The 18,623-nt window shown below is 45.5% G+C and overlaps 3 protein-coding genes across 3 annotated transcripts in view; 1 reads left to right on the forward strand and 2 right to left on the reverse strand.

Annotated features, from left to right (window-relative positions):
• Positions 1-5,562, reverse strand: part of LOC120953849 (G protein alpha o subunit) — a 57,958-nt gene extending 52,396 nt beyond the window's left edge. The window contains exon 1 of the mRNA XM_040374163.2: positions 4,895-5,562. Coding sequence (XP_040230097.1) covers positions 4,895-5,012 — 118 coding nt within the window. The 5' untranslated portion in view covers positions 5,013-5,562. The remainder of the gene's footprint in view (positions 1-4,894) is intronic.
• A 5,519-nt stretch (positions 5,563-11,081) lies between these two features.
• On the forward strand, positions 11,082-14,061 carry LOC120952746 (bax inhibitor 1). The gene is made up of 3 exons (XM_040372226.2): positions 11,082-11,418; positions 11,726-12,179; positions 12,681-14,061. Exons 1-3 carry the CDS (start codon positions 11,357-11,359, stop codon positions 12,888-12,890), a joined length of 726 nt encoding a protein of 241 aa, XP_040228160.1. The 5' UTR covers positions 11,082-11,356; the 3' UTR covers positions 12,891-14,061.
• A 246-nt stretch (positions 14,062-14,307) lies between these two features.
• LOC120952747 (protein PDF) lies at positions 14,308-15,957 on the reverse strand. Its single transcript, XM_040372227.2, has 2 exons — positions 15,479-15,957; positions 14,308-15,200 (listed from the first exon to the last, which is right to left on the reverse strand). The coding sequence occupies exons 1-2, from the start codon at positions 15,578-15,580 to the stop codon at positions 14,985-14,987; spliced, it is 318 nt and encodes a 105-aa protein (XP_040228161.1). The 5' UTR covers positions 15,581-15,957; the 3' UTR covers positions 14,308-14,984.
• Between the last annotated feature and the right edge of the window lie 2,666 nt (positions 15,958-18,623).

Genomic DNA, 18,623 nt, shown 5'->3' on the forward strand with positions numbered 1-18,623 from the left:
GCTCTTCCACACTGTGGCTTCAATGCCCCATCCTTCTGGAGCACCATGGCTTATCACACCATCACACCACCGCAAGAATCTATTCCACAGAGGGACCGCCTCCCCCGAAAATATTGGTTTGTTTTCACCTGAATGGCGCAGACAGCCGGCACACAGCGTGCAAGAACACAAACTTGCCGGCAATGCGGCGACTTCATATAATGCAGCCCCGGCGACAGAGCCCGGTGGTTTCCAAATTTGTGAATCAAATCAAGCGGCGGGTCCATCCATTCTCCCTTCGAGAAATAGGGGCTAGACGGCTGGGCTGGGAAAAACAACTCCCTCGGATACGAAAATAAACCCCGGGGCCTCCACCTTCAATATAGTGTGGGAGCTTTCGTACAATGGTGCTGCGAGAAAGCTGGAATGATGTATGGGGTGGATGTGGAAAAAGCAGGCAACCAGCAGCGACCCCCCTTAGGTTTGATTTCGGAGGAAAATCAACACTTTTCTTATGATTTATTTCGCGCGTCTTTGATCAAAGACCGGTATAATGCCGAACAACAAGCCATAATAGTAGCGTAATTTCAACAAAGAATCTTAAAACTTCGATCATATGTGTAAAGAAAATCAACAAAAAAACTCTCCCAACGTACTTCACCGATTATTAGCGCGTCAAACTAGCGGCTTCTGGAACAATTTGCGGCAAACGCTTTAGCCATAAAACGCCCGTTTACTGGTTATCATGCTGCTGGTTTTCGCCTGCTAAACGTCAGCGTTGTCCAAGCAAGCCCTTTCCGGCCACTTGACGGGGAAGCGATATCGATTTAAAGATAAACTAGATATATGTTCACGGCCCATATGCGTGACAGTGGGAGTTGCGAGAGATGCGCGCTGAAGTGGATGAGTCAACCGTTTGCCTGATTTTGCCTAAAAAAAATAGATGTTGAATTAGAGAGTTGAAGTACTGTTTGAACAAACAAGAACCATAATTTGTTCATTTTATACCCATTTGTCGCTTGATATTATTTATGTAAAACTATTCTCCTGTTTTACGATTCTTTTTACAGGTTTGTAACACTACCTAGAGATGACAACAAGGTACCCTAGGACATCAACAAGTAAATGATGCAACAAGGTGCCCTCGTCCAAAGTGGATACTAAAATGCCTAACCCCGAAGCAACTGCTCGTAAAAATCCGACTCCGACTAAAGGAATTTATGCTTCATGCTAGAAATCACTGGCGAAATGACTTTGTGAAAGCATGCTTTAGTGCCACTTGCAGAACTGTCCGAGCATGAGAACTCTACCCAATCAGATAAGCGGTACACCTCCCTAACCTTAGCTGCCCATTATTCTACTTGTCTCTGCATAATTTGGGAAATTGGAATGATTTAATTCTCCCTTCTTTTTTTGGCACGCCCGACATAACCTGAAATTGGAGCCAACCCAAAATGTTGGGTCGTGGTCGGAAAGTCATCTTACAAAAAAATAGAAAACCCTCAGAGACAGTTGGTCAACTATTGTTTCAAATGCCTTTTTTATACGGATCCGGAGAAACTCATATTCTTCTTGCACTCCCTCCCCTTACAAGCTGATGATAATTTGATTGCGGACAAAACAACACCCTCCCCCGGGCTGGATGCAACAAGCTGCTGCACATTGCATCGACATCGAACTCCTCTTTCAGGACGGGGAAATGATGAAAAACGCATCAGCAAAACGATTGGAACGCGTCCAAACACTAACTCATTGCGGGAGGATTGCGATGGGCACGGCATTGAAAAACCCAACGGCACAACGAACGTGTTTTGAACGATTAAAACCTTCAATGCGGTAGAGATGCATGGGACGACGAGACGATGTCATCCACCAGACGGAGTGTGAAGCGAATGGGACTTGATTTCCCTAAGCGCTTATACTCTTTTAGCAGATTACCATACCAAGACACAGCACAGAGAACACATCCAATCGCTGTTCTTGCTAACACACTCTTTCCATCCCCTTCTAAAACCCCTAAACTTGGAATAGATTGAAAAGAAATATAAAAAAAAATCAGCAAAAAATCAGAATCAGAAAAGGCCAAAACGTCCCAGCCATTCGCTCGGTCGGATTGCAACAATCGTAGCGGACAAAGGCGTGAGGAAATTGATATCTGTCAACTACACCGCCGCTGACAGCGTTCGCTACCATTGGCGAACCGTGGCTAAACCAGGAGGCCTGGTCATTCCACACAAAGCGACTCCAGAGCATGAGCGACATGCAAAACAAAAGAATACAAATACATGCATGCACACAGACACACACACACACTTGACAGGATGCCCGCAACCAACCAACCAACCATGTGGCAATCAACGGTGCAATGTGCAACATGTTTAGGCGATTGCATTCGGAAGCGTCTCGCTAACGGATAGGGTGCAACACGAGTAAAGCAGGGAGGGGATTTGAATCGCTGTGTCCGTATACTGTTAGCAACCATCGCAAGATCAACATGTGTTGAGGCACAACAGGCTGATTTGTTTGGCAGAGGTACTGGCATGCTCAGGGAGCGCGAGTGCGCGATCGATTTGCTCGAAAAATTAAACAAACAACTCAAACTACAATAAATAGCGCAAGCAAGCGAAACAAACAGCATCTCTGCAGCTGGAGGTTGGGGTAAATGATCAAAGGGAATCACAAAAAGGGGGTATATAATGCAGTTTACTTGTCGTGCCCTGTCAACAACGGCACGAACTTGAAACGAAAGATGAAAGAAACTATTTTAAAGCCACAGTTTGTTTATAATAAGCTGACAATGATGCTGCTTTCAAGTAGCGCTTCAAGTAGCAGATGTGTGACAAAACTGTGGCAAATAAAAACGATGATCGATTTAATCGGGCCACAATGACTCAGTGTGCGTTACATACCGAATAAATAAAGCAAAGTTCATCGTATCCAGCGGACGAATAACGGATCAATAACCTGATATCATAATTTCACGTAACATGCTCCAAAACAACGCGAACGCGAAGACGACATGCAAATCGTCGTTGTTTGTCACAAACCCACCGTGCCGGCATGGCATACCTCTGATAAGCTCGTTGCTCCCTTTTCACATACAAAAATCCCTTCCAAACGGTGGGCATTTGTGGGCATGATACTAATAAATGCAATCGTAATCGTTACGATAAACCCCAAATTCAAGCGATAAGAGCATACGCGCGCTGCACAATGGTGATGTGTTCTTTGGAGCGCACCCACGACGCCGATCCCACTCCGACTATTGTTAGTCTAATTCCGACTCCGGCAAAATCCGAACCACTAGTTCCGCCCAGAGTCGTCCGGAGTCACCCGGAGTCGTTCGGAGCCGGAGTCGTCCGGAGTCGATTCCGGACCCGATTCCGGAGTTGACACCGGAGCCGATTCTGGAGTTGACTCCGGTGTCGATTCCAGAGTTGACTCAGAAGCCGGTTCTGTAGTTGACCCCGGAATCGATTCCGCTATCGATCCGCTCCGGGATCGGAATTGACCTGGGAATAGCAATTTGTCCCTATAACGGAAGCATAATTGACTCCAGAATTAGAGTTAGCTCCGGAATGTGAATTAGTTCTTGAATTGAAAAAAAAAGTTTTAGAAGCGGAATCATTCCGGGAATATCCATGAGAAAGGATCTTTTACTAGTAATGTTTTATTTTTTGCTGTTATCAATACGAAATATGATTGGATTCCGATTCTGGAGTCGATTCCGGAACCAATTCCGAAGCCGATTCCGGAATCGATTCCGCAAACTGATTCCGGACCTACTATCCGGAATCGATTCCAGAAAAATGCGGAGCTAGACGGAATCGATTTCGACAAATACTTCATTTTTCCCATCACACTTCCCATCACTCCCAAGTTGTTCGGAGTCATTCGGAATCGTCCGGAGTCGTTTGAAATCGGAGTCGACCAGAATCGGAATCATTCGGAGTCGTCCAGAATTGGAATCGGTCGGAATCAACTGGAACCGTCCGATACAATGTGCTTCATGCATTTCATTTCGTTGTGTTTTTTAGTTTTTCACTTTACGCGCGCACTTCGTATACAGGCCATTGTTTCCAGGGCTGACTCCGATCCCAACCGATACCAGACGACTCCGACTCCGAACAGCTCTGAACGACTCCGAACAACTCGGTATGACTCCGAACGACTACGTATGAACTCGAACTCCAAACGACTTTGAACGAATCCGGACAACTCTGGATGCCTCCGGTTCCGAACGACTTCGGATGACGCCGACTCCGGACGAATGCGAGTGATTCCGGGAGATTCTGGACGATTCCTAACAAGTCCAAATAATACAGGGCGGACCTACCTTCCGGAGTCCGTTCCGAAATTATCGGAGTCAGATCAGAGTCGATTCCGATTTTTTACCAACTTTACCCATCTCTACAGCACAAGCAGAACGGTTTCGAAATGGCAAACTGGGTGGAATTGGTTTCTAGTACCTCAATAAATATGCGCTCCAATTAGGTATTCATAGCCGATTTCACGTATGAAGAACGTTTTTGGATATAGCCTGTGGTTGCGTTCATCTCGTCCCTCGATTTGGAAAGACTCAATTGCAAGACACACATCTCGCAAGCATACCACATCGTCGTCGTACCCCTGTGTGCGGACAGTTTCCGATCAAACTAGACACCGTGTGGCATCTTTCCCGCAAATGGAACGGATCCTTATCTCGACCCTGGGGGCTACCGACCGACCGACCGACTAACAATACTAACGTTTCTTCGTCCTCCGGCAAATGGCAACCGATATCAGCAACAGTAGCAGCAGCACCGTAAGGACGTGCAAGATGTTAAACGATATGGCTTAGTCGTAAGACGCAGAAGGGGAGTGGGGGAGAGCGCAAAACCACACCACCAAGGGGCGGCAAACACGCAGAACTTACCGAGCAGCAGCAGCTTAATGTCCTTGGCCGCCTGGATGCCATCCTCCTTGAGGTTGCGCTCGATCTGCTTCGACCGGGCGACGGCCGCCCGCTCCTCTGCCGATGACGTGCAGCCCATCGCTTTGTTTCGGAGCTTTGCTGGGATGCTGCCGGTTGCTTTGTAGCTGGCAAAGGGCAAGGGTATTGTTTTCTTGTCAAACACACAAACGCACACAATCTAATGTACACAAGGACACAAGGACAGCGCACACTGTATCAATATCACAGTTAACTTAAGCTCTTTTGATCGTAACTGTTAACTTTAAATCATAAAAAGGAACCTTTTAAATTCTGTAAAACCACTTCATCGCACTTGCGGCGCTTCACTAAACTTGTTCTCGGTGCCGGAATCTAAAACGAGACACAGAAACACTGTTTCCGGCAGAATTTCACAGGAACATTCTTACACACGCGGCCGAATACTGGCGTGCAACGGTTTTTGCGCCGTTTTCACTTCAATCTACGCCGGGAATTTGATTTATTATATCCCTCCTCAACTCTTTTCGCACCACATAGTAGGCCACTGGTGCGTTTCTGCCATCAAGAAGTTACTACGGAAAACTCGCCACTTCTTTCACCGGAGACACACAATGTTCTGTGCAAATTGAAGCTGCAACCAAAAAAAAGAAACGCTGAAAATAAAAACGATAAAAAATCATTTGAAGCGTAGAGCAGAGAACCTTTCTCGGGTTTTGGAGTAGTCGCAAGTCTGTTACATATTACACCATTCGTTTGGCGGTAGCATCTGAGCATTAGAGCCGTAAGTTTCCCAGCGCGTGGGTGTGCTTGCTTTTAGAAGAGTTTCCCCCCCGCCCGTTTGTTCCTTCTTGGAAAGAGACACCCTTTTTCTCTGTCGCAACTTTCTCACCATCGCCATTAGCCATTTAGCTTGATATCGCTGTTGTTGCTGTGTTGTGTGCGGTGCGGTGATTGCGGTAGTTGTGGCATTTCGTAGTCTGACCACTAATTACACTTTATGGGCAGAAGGCATCGTAGAAGCCGTTGGCGGTGCCTGTTTCGAGTGCTAGTGGAGAAGCTTTTCATCGGTAAAGAACTTTTGTGAGATAAAAATACACACACCAAAACGGGAGCATCTTACCGGTGAAATTGTACGTGTTCTTTTCTTGTTCAAGATGCTGGTATCATTTCACCGTGCCAAGTACTGCAACCGATGTTTGCACAAGTGAGCACAAGTGTATGTTTTAGCAGCTTACCAGCAAACGATCAAACACGATCGATTCCCATTATCACACGACGCTTTTTGTCGCTTGTTAAGTAATGTAATGAGGTTCTCACTCATCTCGATTGCAATACCGACCGCACAAATGAGTCGCGGATAAGCGGCGCGAACACGTGGAGTGGCCGCCCACCAGCCCCATCCCATAGGAGAGCGGGGAGATCGCTTGTGCTAACGGCCCGGGAGGGTCAAGAAATAGACGAAGCAAAATGCTAATCACGGCACTCGCAGCTGGCGCACGCAGCTACACAGCCCGAGCAGGGTGGTTTTGATTTTCTTCTCACGACAATTAGCCTTGATTCGCGAGCGATTGAATCATTCTCACGATTAGTGCACAAAGAGGGAGTACCGGGGGAGGGGAGGAGTCAGTCCATGCGATGCTGCTCGGCGGTGCATGTGCAAGTTGAGTCTTTCCCTCCCGGCATTGTCGCCGCCGCATCTTCTCCATCGCTCGCTGCATCCGCCCCCCGGGGTGGGAGAGGAGGGCGCATAGATGGGTTAATCTATCGCTTAACCTTCAGATGGGGTTTTGCGTACGCCAGAAAGGGCTCAACAACATCCGTCATCTCCCGAACGAGCAGGGGAGGTTTCGTTTCTTTCCCCCTCTTCACCAGGGCAGAAAGTTTGTGGCACTGATTTCTAGAACAAAAAAGCATTTATTTTGAGTAACAGTTCTAAATGCGTGAAATAGTTATTTTAACTGTTCAAATATATATTTTTGAAAATTCGCCCAAAACAAACCTCCGAAGAAAAAGAAAAAACACAATCGGAAACGTTAGGCTCTTCGAATAATTTACCTGTTTTTTTTTTTTTAATTTTCGCGTATCGATAAGGGCAGCTAAGCAGCACTAGCTTTCCACTTTATCACACTATTTCTCACACACGCTACACCCAATGATTCACACGCCGCCAGAGTAGAACGGTTTTAGTCACACACAAACTAAACACAACTGCTGGCTGCTCAACAGCTGATCTGTTTGTTGGGTTTTCTTTCCCCCTCGCATCCGGTAGCGTGTCGCCTGAATCAATGCCGACCGTAACTTCGGTTTTAGGAAAATCAAACGTTCCAACGGACGATTAGCTTCGAAAATATGTTTGCTGTTTAGCTCAGAGCTCAACAGACCCAGACCGGAAAAACTCGCGGAACGGTGCTGCTGCGGTGGACGAGTGGACTGGCAAAGTTTTGAAATTCGTAGGAAAAGTGGGAGAAAATCGGTTTCGTTCAGTCAACGATCGGTTGACATTTGCTTTCGTTAAATCGGGTTGGTCACGGCGGGTGTCACTTGACAGTTCAAGCCTAACCGTTGGAGCGTTGATGATTTTGTTAAAAACTGGAAATCTTCCCAAGTGCCACAAATCCACTAAACGACCACTAAAAGGGTTCAAAACGACTCAAGCTCTCAACCTAAACGGAATCTAGAAAGACTTCGTTTAGCAAACGGCAAACGATTCATGCTTTCTAAAAATAGCAAAAAGCTGGTGGCGCCATCTGTTGGTAGGATACCCAACCAGTGGAGGTTTCTCGCTTGGAGGAGAGCTTTCTCCTGTACTGTTGTATGGTTTCGCATTGAAGTTATGCATCGCTAGAACTAGAACGGCGATACGATTGTTTAAATATTAAACTCCAATGAAAACCACCAGCAGTGAAGCAAGTGAGAATAGAGTAATGGTCGCTGGTGTCGCGATACCCACCGTATCTTGATTACACGACCATTCATATAGATGTTTGCTCGGAAAGTTAGAAGGCTATCCCAAGCGCCACAGATTAAACTTAAACGACTGGAAAATTGAATATCCATAGAAAAAAAAATGAAAGCTCCACAGCTCCATAGCTATCCCACCAACAGATGGCGCCACCAGGTTTTTGTTGTTGCAATTTTTAGAATGCATGAGCCGGTTGCCGTCTGCTAAACTAAGTCTTTTTATATTCCGTTTAGGTTGAGATCTTGAGATATTTAGAACCCGTTTAGTGGTCATTTAGTGAAGTTGTGGCACTTGTGAAACCATTTTCTTTATAGAAAATCACACGTACGATACGATATTTTATGCCAAAGCCAACGTTTGAAGGATAAACTTCAAACGAATGTGACTACAGGCGGTCCCCGAGATACACGGTTAATGGGGACCGAAAACGGCCGCAAAATACCGCGTATCTCGAATTTCCGCGTATGTCGAATCTTGTGCTTTACAGGCAAAATATCACTAATTTTCGTATAATTTTTTAAGTAAGGGGTGATTTTGGTCACTTAATTAATTATTTGATATGATTCTGACTGAATTAAACAGTGTTAAACCTTTTGAAATAGTTTTAACATTTGATCAATAGGTAAATTATTTGGAATTTTACAATTGATGTGTCAAATCAGTACAATTTGCTCAAATAAATGTCAAATTTAGAAAACCGTGTATCTCCGAATCCGCGTATAAGAGGTACCGTGTATCTCGGGGACCGCCTGTATACAGGTGTCCCCCGAGATACAGTATCGGACAGAAAGATAGGGCATTGGGTTTTTAACGCACCGTGCACCCGTTGGGCCAAGCTTATGTGTGGTTTGTATGTGTTTGTGTTTGTGTGTGTGTGTATGTGTGTGTATGTGTGTGTGTGTGTGTGTGTATGTGTGTGTGTGCATGTGTGTGTGTGTGTGGATGTATGTTTGAATGTGTATTGATGTGTGTGTTTGTTTCACAAGTAGGTCGTTTCGGATAGATTTGTAAGTAGCTTTTTTGTGTTTTGGGTTAGGTTTTTGGTGTGATAAGCAGGACCACCGCCCTCGCGATCAGTGTGTTTTCGATATATTAACAATGTTACGGTCTTCTTTCGCCGTGGTCTTCTGAGGACGTCCGGTTGACTTGCGCGTTTCGGTTGTCCAAGCGCGTTTCAGTTGTCTAAGCACGTTTCGGTTGTCCGAAGCGCGTTTGCCACAAAAGTGCGCGATCGTTCCATTACGAACTCGATCCTTTTGCGCTTAATGCCAGCAGCAGCCATTCGCTTTTACATATGGCGCTGATAATCGGTACAACGTTTACCTCGACCCATTGTTACTAACATTGCTTGCTTGGACCGTCAAGAACGCGCTGGTTAAAAACTTGGACTCGGCTGATCCCGTGCTCTGCCTGCGTTCTACTTCTATACGCGATGAATTACATCGTTGTCGAGCAGCAAAAACATCGCATGGATAAAAACTATCAACGAGTACGCGAGTAAGCGTCTTCCCTTCAAAATCGAGAACAGAATACTGCCGCGCTCATGAAACAAAACGCCCATTGAAAAGAACAACTGCGCGCCAGCTCAATGCACGCACAAAGTTTACCATTCGCACACAACGTGCAAGGCAGAGATGCACGAAGGTCTTTCAATGGCGTGCTCTGGAGAAACACCTGTGAGAGAATGCCGAGTTCATTGCTATTGTGCGTGTGTCCATTTCGCACCGGTGTCGCATTCACATTCATGAAACAGCACACCTGCGTTTTCGTCCGAGGAACAAGGGCTGCTGTCGATGCAAACTTTAGTTTTTATCCAAGTGTAAACGCACAATGTTTCACATGATAACACACATAATAAGAATAATTTCAACGCAATATGACATCATGGCAAGCTATGTTTTTTCAGACACAAACCCGCGCACTTGCAAATACACATTAAAAAGCACACTCACTTTCTACTACTACACACACATACACACACATGCACACACACACACACACACACACACACACACACACACACACACACACACACACACACACACACTCACACACACACACATACACACACATACACACATACACACACACAAACACGAGTAACGTGGCAAAACAAGTGCACGGTGCATTGAAAAAAAAGGGTCCTATCTTAATGTCCGATACTGTACGACTGTACAGGCGGTCCCCGAGATACACGGTTATTGGGGACCGAAAACGGCCGCAAAATACCGCGTATCTCGAATTTCCGCGTATGTCGAATCTCGTGATTTCCAGCCAAAATATCACTAATTTTCGTGCAATTTTGCAAGTGGTTCGTGGTTTTAGCCACCAAATTAATTATTTGATATGTTTCTAATGAATTGAACAGTTTTAAACCTTTTCAAATGGTATTTTACATTCGATCAATACGGAAATTATTTGGTGTTTCACAATGGATGTGTCAAATCAGTACAATTTGCTCAAAGAACTGTCAAATTTGGAAAACCGCGTATCTCCGAATCCGCGTATAAGAGGTACCGTGTATCTCGGGGACCGCCTGTATTTGGGACCGAAAAAATGTCCCAAAGCAAGGCGTAAGACGAAAAAGTCGTATGTCGAATATCTATGAACATAAAATTTATAACCGAAGTTGAAGAGTTGGATTTTATGATATCGTGTATTTTATTTAAAATAATGTTCGATAATGTAATAATTATATTTTAAAAACCGTACACAATATAGATATTCAAGATAGGGTAGTTGTGGAATCTTTGGAAATGTATGTATAACGGTTATCAGCCCAGAAATTCAAAAAAAAATTCATCAATTTCTTGTCAATGACAACTTTTAACTGTCAAAATCAAAATCGTCGTATCTGCGAATCGTCGTAACTCGAGGGGGTCGTAACTCGGGGGACGCCTGTATTTAGCCGTGTGTGATAACCGCTTAACATTTGATTTTTTTCTAAAATTTCATTGGATTTTTAACGTTTTGTGTTTAGTGAAAACCTTTGCCAACTATTGCTAATAAACATTTTCAAAATAAATCAATAAAACATTAAGTCTAAAAATTGTTAAAGGATTTAACAAACAAACTTGAGCAAAAATTAATTTGAAAAACGAAATTGTCATTCTAATTGCATTTATCTGGTGCTCAACTGTCAAGCTGACATTTCCAGCACAGTCTAGAACGCAGGGTGTAGTTGTGGTCCAACCTGTCGCACACCACCATTGAAACAACCCATCCAAGGCAAGGTGAAAAGACGTAATTGCTCGTCAGCGCTCAAGTTAAAAACATTTCCGTACGCCCATAAAAGCCAAAACACAGAGCCCGTGCTTAAAAGCAGTGAGCAAAGTTAGCGAAGAAAAAGTTCTGCACACACAGACAGACAAACAGCCAAAGGCATCAAAGAGTGCATCGGTCTCTTAGCCAAAAGTGAATTTTGGTGTTGAAATTCTAGTGCAATTGAAACCAGTTGTTTCCAGTGTTATTTTCCTCCAGTCATGGCCACGTCATTTGCAAACTTTTCGTTTGAGCGACTATCGCAACAAATGGGTGCAAAATTGTAAGTTTTCCTCCGATTATAGCGATGTGTGGTAGTGTCGGGGGTGGAAAGGGGCAGTATTCAGAAGATCTCGAAAAGTCTCGCATTCTGTGGCTGCGGTTGCATTTCACCTTCACCCCAACATCCGCGCACGGTTTTTTTCTGTCTCTCTCTCTCTCCTTCCGATTCAATTTCGTTCCTCCTCGATAACAGTTTGTCAAGGTCTTTTCATGTGATATCAAGGGTGTACGTGCACGCGTGTGTGTGTGCGTTATGTGTATATAAACATTCTAATTGACTGTTAATCGTTCTCTTTCTCCCCCCTCAGGGATCCTCGGCTGCGCCAACATCTGTCCAAAGTGTACGGCTGTTTGGCCGCCACCTGCAGCACGGCCACGGTCGGTTCGCTCATACACCTGTCCGGCATCTGGGAGGCCGGCCTGCTGAGTGCGTTCGCGTCGCTCGGACTCATCCTGGGCATGGTGTTTACCCCGGACAACGGCAAAAACTTCGTGCAGCGGTTCAGCATGCTGATGGGCATCGGGCTGTTCACGGGCCATTCGCTCGGCCTGCTGCTCGAGCAGGTCATCTACATGAATCCGGCGATCGTCGTGACGGCGCTGGTTGGTACGACGACCATCTTTGCCTGCCTGACCGCGTCCGCCTTCTTTGCCAAGCGCGGCAAGTACCTGTACCTCGGCGGCATTCTAATGAGCGCCCTCAGCACGATGGCCCTGATCAACCTTGGCAATCTTTTCTTCCGCTCGTACATCGTGCAAGACGTAAGTAGACGCCACTTAACGACCTGACCCTCACCACTACACACCCATTTCGCTCTCTCACTCTTTCTAACACACACGCTCTCTCTTTGCCTACACCTCCAACATAAACCGGAGACGCATCTGTTTCGTTTCCCGGGTGGTAAATAATTGAGGCATCTTTTAAACAAAAGCAAATGCGTCATCCGTGACCGTTGAATTAATGATTAATTTCTAAGCCTACTATGGCGTGCGTCTTTCGTATTGGCTGTGCCCGTGGCCCGGCAAGCGTGTGCAGTAGGGAAGCACCACGTCATCGCTTGTAACAACAGCTGATGCAACAATGTAGCTCATGTAAACAATCCATCCAACAATCGCATTATTGTTGTCGTTAGAACATAATTAATTGATTTAGGGACATTTTATCCGTTGCGTGCTTTTAAATTTCATCTCTCAAACTTTCTTTACAATTCCAAAAAACCTTGTAGCTAACAAAATATAAACTTCTATCCCTTTACCTTTTAGATTTCCCTCTACCTCGGGCTGATCGTGATGGCCGGGTTCGTCCTGTTCGACACGCACATGATCATGGAGAAGCACCGCCTGGGCAGCAACGATTTCATCGGCCACTCGCTGGATCTGTTCTACGATGTGATTAGCATTTTCCGCCGCCTGCTTGTGATTCTTGCCCAGCGGGAGGATAACAACGAGCGCCGAAAGCGAAAGAGCAACTAAAAACCGCAAACCCCAAAGCTAAAACCACCGAAGATATGAGATAGCGTGTGTGTGTGTGAGAGAGAGAGCAAGTGGTCACAATCTAAATACCCTCGCTTCTCGGTGGGCCCTCACAGCCTACTTGTTTTTCCCATTGCTCTAAGTTTGAACAGGGCCAGTTCTTGTATTTGTTCTTTGCCACCGCATGCAATACAATATCATGCCAAAATGGTTGTGTGCGATTAGGCACGCACATCTTTATTTACACACTTTGTTTGGCTTTCCGTTTGTTCAATGCTAAACAGGTTTAGTTTAGTGTAATTCAATCATGCTTATGTGAGAATGGAATTGCAATTTATGTTTCAACATTTAGGATGTTGTGGCGAATGGTTTGTGTTTGTTGCAATAGATCTGCAATAGCTATCGCACGGCTCGCACGACTCGCACGACGATTCGCAACTGACGCACGGGTTTATGTCGTTAGGGAAATAGTTATCAGCACGTGAGCGTCGCGGTTAGTCTTTTTCCGCACCTAAAGAAGCAAAGATAAGATCTTATGAAATGATAAGAAATCCTAAACTGTGTGTGTGTACGTTTTTATGAAGTACTTTCTAGTACACACTCGTATTTAAATGGAAAAAAAATCACATTTCACACCTCTTCGTTGTGTGTGGCAGCGTGATGACACATTGTTTGTATTGTGCGCGGGACAATGGGTAGTATTTACTATTTCCGGGTAGAATTGTTGTTGCACACTTTTGCTGAATTCAAATATCTCTTTTTTGGTTTGTTTTGAAAGCCTCTCATCTATAAGAATACATCACTCTCGTTCGTGCGCCACAAAACTGCACTTTGTTTGTTTGTTTATTGGAATTGAATCGAATCTTGGAGGTGGGCAGGCAGCGCGTTGATTCCCACCTTGTGCGAACAAAAAAAAAAACGAAAAAAAGCGCTACGAAGAGATTAGAAACCGTTATAGAAAATCGTCGTGTTGTGTGCTCAACGTGTGGGTACCGGGTGGGAGTATTTGTAACTTTTTCAGCCCCCGGGGCAACCCAAAACCCGAACAATCTGGTGGATGGTTTTTAACGTAAATATTCCGTCAGTGTTGCATCATACTAGGTGTGTAAGTTCATGTTACTCGATGGAATCCGCTAATGGATGAATAAAATATTTTACTAATTTAAACACACGCATGGGGAGAGCTACAATCGGTGCAATCGGTTCGTTCGAGAGAAAGAAAAAAGCTCTCTGGTGAGCTCTAATTTTAGAAATAAATGGATAATTTTAGCAGATTGATAGGATGTACCTTTACCGAGTGCTGCTAATCGACCCACACGAAGCAAACACCGTTAGAGAGGAGGAAGAGGAGGACCTTTCGAACTTATTTTCGGAACGCAGCGCAGATGTGTATGTAACAGGTCAAACAAACTCTACATTTCAAACTGTAACTATCGTACTTCTTTTTTTATTATTATTTTTACAAACAACGTTCCCATCTTCTCTTCCAACTCGCGTAAAATCGCTGCAAATGCCTAACCAAAGAAAGAAATGATAAACGAACGCGTACCACTCTGGCGTGCTTGCGCACTATCGCAAGGATACAATAGTAAATAGGTAGTGGTAGATGAGTAGAGTACTTGCAGTAGTAGTAGTAGTAGTAGTAATAGTTTTTGTTTTGTAATAATATTAGCAGTAGATGCAATTCACTTATATTTTACCATCAGCTCTACCGTAACACCAATATGGATTGTGTTTGTTTTTGGTTTTCATTGTATTATTTTCGTTTCGGTGTGTAGGGTAATTGAAGATGTCGTATGATGGAAGAACAAAACGAATTTATGGTAAGAAAACTGTTTCGTAACACATTCGCCGGAAGAAAATCGACCGGAAGCAGCAAGGTAGCGAAGGACAGGCATTCAACAGGATGGTATCGTCGAACAGCCCTTATGTTCCCTTATGCCCCCAACAATGTCGTCCCCTAGGGCGGTCGGTCCCAGCAAGAAGGAAAGGAAGGTAACTGGTGGATGTAACTTTGTTCCTGATCATCATTTGCAGTTGCGGCGCCTCCTTCCGATCGTTGGCGATGGCAATGGTGTCCCAGTCCGCTGCCGCTTACTTGCCAGCATCGTTCATCGTTTTCGGCAGGCTTAGGAGGGAGTTTATTAGCTCGGAGTTACGCTTCGCGTACGGTGCCCGCGGGACGACGGCAATCGGTTGCCGGGTGTGCTCGTAGCTGCTACACGGCCTGCACGGCGGGAAGCTGGTCAGCTCGTTCAGAAAGTCCGTCGACTGGTCGGCGAGCCATTCGGCCAGCTGGCGGATGTAGAGCTTTGAAGTAGGAAAAGAGCAACAATATCAGCAATGTTAAACGTTATCCAAGAGATGTTATCGCGGTTGTAGCCGTTTCTAGGAAGGAGGTTTAGCGATGGCTTTATCACTGAACGTCACTCAAACAAAGTGTTTGGAGTGCGTGAAAGGTAAAGGCTGAATCAAGAAGTCCTCATGACGATTAGATCACTTCTTATCACGATAAGAACCTCTTGAGAATCTAATGTTCTGTGCTCTGAGTTTTAGACACACACACATACACACACTTCATAACTCACTTCTCTATCCAAATCCCGATCATCCTCGAAAGCGGGCAGGGCCGCACTCGCTCGGAGCCACAGACAAACCAACAGTACACAGGCAGCACTAACTTTAGCCATTTTCTAGTGATACGATAGTAGAAAGAATTTCACTCTTGGAATAATCAGCTCAATCCGTTTAATATCCGTTGTCTGTGAAGATGGCTGCCAGATATATGTATGCGAGCAGCTCCCTGAAGAGGTTGTGACAAGTTCTCCGGTAGTTCTGTTACTGATGGGGTCAATCGATGGGATGTAACGCTTTTATAGGGAGCCGTGCGCGTACTACATCTGGCGCACTATCCTACGCATCTGGTCGTATCTGGTCTGCCTTTCCCCTATCCCGGAAGCCTTCCACCCATCCGCAATATCTGTTCTGTGCAGTTCGAACATTCCGAACGCATCGAACATCGAGTCCTTGCGCCGTAAAATCTCCTGCTGAGAGCGCGCAAATTTTATTGCCATGGCATTGATGTTGAGGATGGAAGGGGGGGGGGGGTCCATTTGGGGGTGAAGATATTGTGTTTGTCTGTAGGTAATTTCCCTTTCCCTTTGCGCTCATCTGCGGCTCATGTCAACTGCAGGCGGGTAAAACCATGCGGAGACGAACCCGAGCACCGAGCAAGGTAAGCCAATGTAAATAGGTAAATAGCTGCAGCACTTATGTTGGACATTAAATTTGATTTCTATTTGTTTTTGCAGGCCCGAGATCGCGATAGCAGTGCGTGCCCATTACCACACATTAGGGGTTTTTTTCCATGTACAAATGGGATCCTGGCTTTGGAATTAAGCGCGTTTAGCGCGTCGTAAGCAAGGAATACGGAAGATACTATCGTAGTGTGTTTGAGCCAAATGGGTCGAACCATTCATTCACCCAATTTTCGTTTTCGCGCCCAAGACCGTTAAAAAGACGCTAGTAGATACGGTGCTGGTAGGGGGTCGTGTGGTTCGTCAGTCTGAGGACGAACCTGAGGTTTAGGACAGGAACGGCTCAAGACTGCATAGTAGTGATGGGTAAATAAAATTTTTTTCCGGAGTCGGATTGATCCGACTCCGGCACCCCTCGGAGTCGGACTCGGAGTTGCTCCGGACTGTTTAGCGGAGGGGGGGGGGGGGGGGGGGTGCGTACGGGAAAATCCTCGGACTCATCGACTCCGAGTCCGGATCACTCCGGATCAGTCCGGATCAGTCCGGATCAGTCCGGATCAGTCCGGATCAGTCCGGATCAGTCCGGATCAGTCCGGATCACTCCGGATCCGGAATGACTGTCCATTATCGTTTAGACAATTCTTGATGAGTTCATTGACTTTCAAGTCATACATCTAATATGTACGAAAACTGATCCGGACTGATCCGGAGTAATCCGGACTGATCCGGAGTAATCCGGAGTGATCCGGAGTAATCCGGAGCGATCCGGAGTAATCCGGAGTAATCCGGAGTGATCCGGAGTAATCCGGACTGATCCGGAGTAATCCGGACTGATCCGGAGTAATCCGGAGTGATCCGGAGTGATCCGGAGTGATCCGGACTGATCCGGACTGATCCGGACTGATCCGGAGTCGAATCCAATTATGATCCGGAGCCGGAGTCATATTTTGCGCACCGGAGTCGGAGTTGATCCATGACTCCGCTCCGGATTACCCATCACTACTGCATAGGTGGTGGTGTGGTACAAAAATAGATCCAGCATCTAAGGGGAACTCGTTCGTCATTATGCAATTTTAGGAGGTGACGAATTGACGCAACGGAACTGTTTTATGTGGGCAGAAGCTTCTCGAACTTTTTACCGTTTATTTGTGGCCATGCTTTGCGATTGCGTCATTATCGGAACTGGGCTGCGAAATTCGTTTGCGAGGGCAAGTTTGGGAGATGTTATCCGTTATGAACTTGAAGATGATATTTCCTTGTTTAATCTTCGTCGTACATCAGGGTCGTTTTATAGGTCCATAGGGTGTGGAGAAAGTAAAATTATAATCGAACACATTCTAAATGCCGCAAATCTTGAAGAAGATGGCGGAACCAGCATCATGGAACTTGCAGAGGAACTTGTACGAACTACCACGAAGTGAATGCACTGGACGGTAACATTTAACAAAGGCTTCACATCAAATTATTTGAACGCTACAACAGACTACTTTGATCAACCTATAGACGATGTTGTATCCTGGCTAAAGCTTCGCATACGGGGACATGTCCATCTCCTATTCAGCTTGTCATTAGGGAGTGTCATTCACTACTGGGAAGAGGACCATCTTGTAATGAAATGCTAATTCTCATGAAAAGATGCTTCGAATATCCTCCGACATCCTGGAAGCCACTCGTGCAGTCCTTAATCGAGCTCATCTGGCATCTGTGAACAGAATTTATCATTCGAATGGTACTAGGCGACTTTGTCCATAAAACATGTTTCGGTCGTTCACTACAATTGGCAGACCATGACTTCTGACCAAGAGCGGATCCGGAAACTGCTGCAGTTGACCAAGATCGTCCAAGAAAGGGCACATCCAAAGGACTAGAAGGCTGCTTATGCTAGCTGAGATGGATGTTAAACTGATCTTCAGGAAAATCTATCTTTTATGTTTTGGACTATTATAACATTTATTGCACGACTTAAATAATAAATAATAACACAAAACACAATACAATGAAGTATGGGGCCGCGCGCACGAGCCGCACCGTGAGCCCTACCGGGAGCCCTGTTCGACCGGTAGCCTGTAACACACTCCTTCGGGTTAGGTGCGCTCTGCACACACTTAGCGCGCATCGCTAAGTGCGGCGTAGTAGTGTGCGTGAGCGCAGTGTCGATTCCTGGATGTCGACCAGCAGCAGCGCAACTGCTACGGCGAATCCAGGGCTCGGCACGTCTATCCACAACACTATCGATATTAGTCCTTCGTCTTCTTCTTCTCATTTGGAACAACAACGCAACATCTGTGACCCAAACGGTGATACTCGTTCCACACGGGGCGTGAACCCATGACGGGCATGTTTTCAAGTCGTGCGAGCTGACGATTGTCCAAGAGGATGAAGAAACTCTTCTGATTGAAACTCTCATAAAAGCTGCTTGAATTCTGGGTTAAGCATTTTAACTCAGATCATTTATTGAAAATGAACGAAAACTGAA

The sequence above is a fragment of the Anopheles coluzzii genome, chromosome 2, assembly GCF_943734685.1.
Source record: "Anopheles coluzzii chromosome 2, AcolN3, whole genome shotgun sequence".
In the NCBI taxonomy this organism is placed as follows: domain Eukaryota; kingdom Metazoa; phylum Arthropoda; class Insecta; order Diptera; family Culicidae; genus Anopheles; species Anopheles coluzzii.

What these genes read in the sequence shown, in the direction of transcription:
- LOC120952746 (XM_040372226.2), top strand. Translation starts at nt 11,357, where the DNA reads ATGGCCACGTCATTTGCAAACTTTTCGTTTGAGCGACTATCGCAACAA. An exon ending in CAACAAATGGGTGCAAAATT is followed by an intron (nt 11,419 to 11,725) that starts GTAAGTTTTCCT and finishes CTCCCCCCTCAG; the next exon opens with GGATCCTCGGCTGCGCCAAC. An exon ending in GCTCGTACATCGTGCAAGAC is followed by an intron (nt 12,180 to 12,680) that starts GTAAGTAGACGC and finishes TTTACCTTTTAG; the next exon opens with ATTTCCCTCTACCTCGGGCT.
- LOC120952747 (XM_040372227.2), bottom strand. Translation starts at nt 15,580, where the DNA reads ATGGCTAAAGTTAGTGCTGCCTGTGTACTGTTGGTTTGTCTGTGGCTC. An exon ending in ATCGGGATTTGGATAGAGAA is followed by an intron (nt 15,201 to 15,478) that starts GTGAGTTATGAA and finishes CCTACTTCAAAG; the next exon opens with CTCTACATCCGCCAGCTGGC.